The sequence below is a fragment of the Aureococcus anophagefferens genome (assembly GCF_000186865.1).
Source record: "Aureococcus anophagefferens unplaced genomic scaffold AURANscaffold_3, whole genome shotgun sequence".
NCBI classification, from domain to species: Eukaryota; class Pelagophyceae; order Pelagomonadales; family Pelagomonadaceae; genus Aureococcus; species Aureococcus anophagefferens.
Window position 1 is genome coordinate 2,271,979 of NW_008705563.1, and position 3,544 is coordinate 2,275,522.

General features: G+C 70.0%; 1 protein-coding gene across 1 annotated transcript; it reads left to right on the plus strand.

Moving 5' to 3' along the window:
• Window positions 1-1,306: 1,306 nt before the first annotated feature.
• On the plus strand, window positions 1,307-2,110 carry AURANDRAFT_61842 (hypothetical protein; the record flags this gene model as incomplete). Its single annotated transcript, XM_009035528.1, has 1 exon — window positions 1,307-2,110. The coding sequence occupies one exon, from the start codon at window positions 1,307-1,309 to the stop codon at window positions 2,108-2,110; it is 804 nt and encodes a 267-aa protein (XP_009033776.1).
• Between the last annotated feature and the right edge of the window lie 1,434 nt (window positions 2,111-3,544).

A 3,544-nucleotide genomic window follows, 5' to 3' on the forward strand; every position in this document is an offset into this window, starting at 1 on the left:
CCGTCGCTCCTCGCCGCGAACTGGTTCGGCGACGGCGAGACGACGCTGGCGGCGACCGTGGCGCTCAACAGCAACCAGCTCGGCATCGCGCTGGCCTACGCCGTGGGCGCGGGCCTCGTGCGGTCCGACGGCGATTTGGCGATGTACAACCGGTGCTTGGCCGCGCTCGCGACGCTTTTGGCGTTCGGCTGCTCCGTCCACTTCGCGTCGCTGCCGTCGCGCGCGCCGTCCGCGGCGGCGCTGCTCGCGAAGCAGCGCGAGCGGAGCAAGAAGGAGCGGCGCCGCGACTTCGAGGGCCTGCGGCGGACGAACGCGTCGCCGTCGCCGACGACGGTGCTCTCCCACGCGCGCCGCCAAACGCCGCGGCGGCGCCTCGCGCGCTGGATGGTCCAGGGCCGCCAGGTCGGCAAGGGCGCCCTCGACCTGACCGTCGATCTGTGGACGTCGCTGCGGGAGCTCGCCGCGGTCGGCGGCTTCCGGGGCTGCGTCGTCGCGTTCGTCGCGTCGATCGTGACGTCGAACCTCGTGTCCACGTTCCTGCCGCACCTCGTCTACGAGGGCGAGAGCCGCTACGAGCCCGTCGCGCAGCGCGGCGCCGTGCAGCGGCGGCGCGTCGCGGGCCTCGGCGCCGGCTTCCAGGTCTGCATCTTGGCCGGGTCCGTGGGCTTCGGGTCCTACGTCGACGCGTCGAAGCGCTACAAGGCCGCGACGGCCGCGGCGCTCGCGGGCACCGTGGCGGCGCTGCTCATGGTCGCGCGCGACGAGACGACGCGCGCGTCGCTGGACGGCGCCCTGCTCCTCCTCGGGTTCCTCGTCGGGCCCGTGCAGCCGCTCGCGGCGGAGCTCGCCGTCGAGACGACGCACCCGGACGGCGACGAGAACACGATCGTCGCGCTCATGCAGACCGCGGGCAACCTCGCGTCGGCCTGCGCCGTGCCGCTCTTTTTGTCGCTGCAAAAGGCGGCGGCGGCGCGCGGCTGGGAGGCGCGCTACGACCTCCGCGTGGAGTACTTCGCGCTCGCGGCGGCCGTCGCGGCCGCGGGCGCCGTCTTCGCCGCGCAGCTCCGGGGCGCCGCGCTCGGCCGCGTCGCGGCGAACGCGTCCGCGGCGAACACGCCGACCTTCAACCAGGCCCTCGAGGACGCGGCGCGGCGGCCCAAGTACCTGAGCGGGTAATGTTATTTCGCGCCTCGAGTCAAGGGGAACTCTATTAAGTCTAGATATAGGTCCGCCAGCAGGCGTAGGTACGTTGAAGTCCTCGTTGACGATTCGTTGACCTCAACTAAACGTACTTGGCGCCGGGGCAATGGGCGTTCGTGGCCGCGCAACAGGGTTGCGGCGCGCCTCGGTCCTCGCGGCGCTGCTCGTCAACGCGGCGCATGCCTACGCGCCGCCGGCGACGCGCCGCCCGCGGCGCGCGCCGGGCGTCACCGTCGCGAAGTACCGCGGTCCGAAGCAGGAGATGGACTACCTGGACGTGCTGGCCGACGGGAGCGACGCCTGGCGCTTGGACGACGACATCATCGGCACGCTCAACCGGGGCGGCGTCGGCGTCATCCCGACGGACACGTCCTACAGCTTCGTCGCGCGCGTCGACAGCAAGGCGGCCGTGCAGCGGCTCCTGGCACTCAAGGGCGACGAGAACCGGAAGAAGCCGCTGTCGCTGCTCTGCGCGGACCTGGGCACCATCGACGAGTACACGCGCTACACGTCGAAGCGCACGTTCAAGCTGCTCAAGGCGGCGCTCCCGGGGCCCTACACGATGATCCTCCCCGCGTCCGAGGCGCTGCCGCGCATGATCTACAAGGGCGGCGCGCGGCGCTGGAAGCGCGACACGGTGGGCGTGCGCATCCCCGACGACCCGGTCTGCGCCCACATCCTGAGCCAGGTCGACGGGCCCCTCTTCTGCTCGTCCGTGCCGACGTCGGACGACGGCGACCAGCTCGTCTGCCGCCTGCCCCTCGAGGGCGACGCGCAGACCTGGTGCGCGCTCGTCGACTTCGTCGTCGACGCGGGCGCGCGGCCCATCGAGGGGTCCACGGTCTACGACCTCGCCTCCGACGACGCGCCCGCGATCCTCCGCGAGGGGCTCGGGCCGCCCGTGCACTAGTGCACTAGCGGTTTACTAGTAATTACTACGAAGTAAGAACGGTTACTTGCGAGGTGATTTCCGCTTGAGCCCCTCCACGTAGCTGTAGGGGATCCGGTAGTTCTCCAGCGTGCGCGTCACGAAGAGCGGCGACGACCAGCTCTTGCCGTCGTCCACGGGGTAGCCCGCGCCAATGCGCATCCGTCCGTCTGCCGTCACGGCCCAGGCCTTGGACATGGAGACGTCGTTGAACTCGACGCGCTGCACCTTCTTCTCGTCGATGAGCTTGAGCACCTCCTGCCACGGCGTCGAGTCCTCGTCCAGCGGAGCCGGCGCGCCGCCGCCGTCGACGCCCTGCGGCTGCGCGCAGCCGAAGCCGAAGCACATGGAGTTAAACGGATCGACTGGCACTTCGGCGCGCGCGACGCTTGCAACGCCCGCGACGGCTGCGGCGGCGCCGGCACCGAGTTGGCGCCGCGAGCAGAGCTGCAAGGCACGCGCGGGGATGCAGAGCAGCGCCATCATCTCGAGGAGACGGCGCGGCATCGTTTGCAGCGTTTTGTTCGTGTAACAGCGTTTGGCGCCTGCAAAGCTTTGGCGTCGCGACCGGCGCCTCTTGACAGCGCGCGCGCGCGCGGCGGCGGCGCGGGTCGGGAGGCGCTCGCGCGGAGCCCCGTCGACGCGGTGGGCTCGATTTGCACCGAGATCGAGGCCGAAGTCAAACATGTTTGTTGAGCTTATCGTTGCCGCCGAGGCGAACGATGGTGCATCTCTGGGCAGCTCTCGCCCTCAGCGCCTTGACGGTCGCAGCCGTCGACCCGGACAGCGGCATCGTCATCGACTGGGCGAACCTGGACAAGATCGTCGACAGCTTCGATCCATCTCCGCCGGACGCCTGGCTGCCGCCGGTCCAGGAAAATTGCACCATGAACGGCGTGTCGACGCTCAACGCCGGCGGCCTCGACCACGAGGTCTACCGACCCCTCTTCTGTCCTTGGTTTTTAAAACCCTTCCGCGACGTCTTCGACATGGCCGTCACGGAGACGGCGAAATGGCCCGTCTACCGGAAGCTCATGGGCGCGTCCAACGTGTCGACGGGGCTGCCCGTCTCGGGCTTCTTCGGCGCCTGCGTCTGCGGCGTCTACGAGAACGCGACGCGGGCGCTCGCGGCGCTCTCCGCCTACGACGCCTGCTGGTACAACCGTTCAGAGCTCGCGCGCTGCGCCGCCGAGGGCCACGCGGTTCCGCGATCCAAGACGGGCCTGACGCCGGCCCAGTACGCGGCGTTGCTCAAGAACGCCACCTACGCCGACGAGGCGACGCCCCACTTGTAATTGTAATTACGGCGGCATCGTGAGAAGGTGCTTCGCGCAAGGCGCCGCGCAGTCCGGGTCGATCTGCTCGTCGACGGGGATGTCCGCCCAGCCGTCCTCCTCCTCCTCCTCGTCCTCCTCG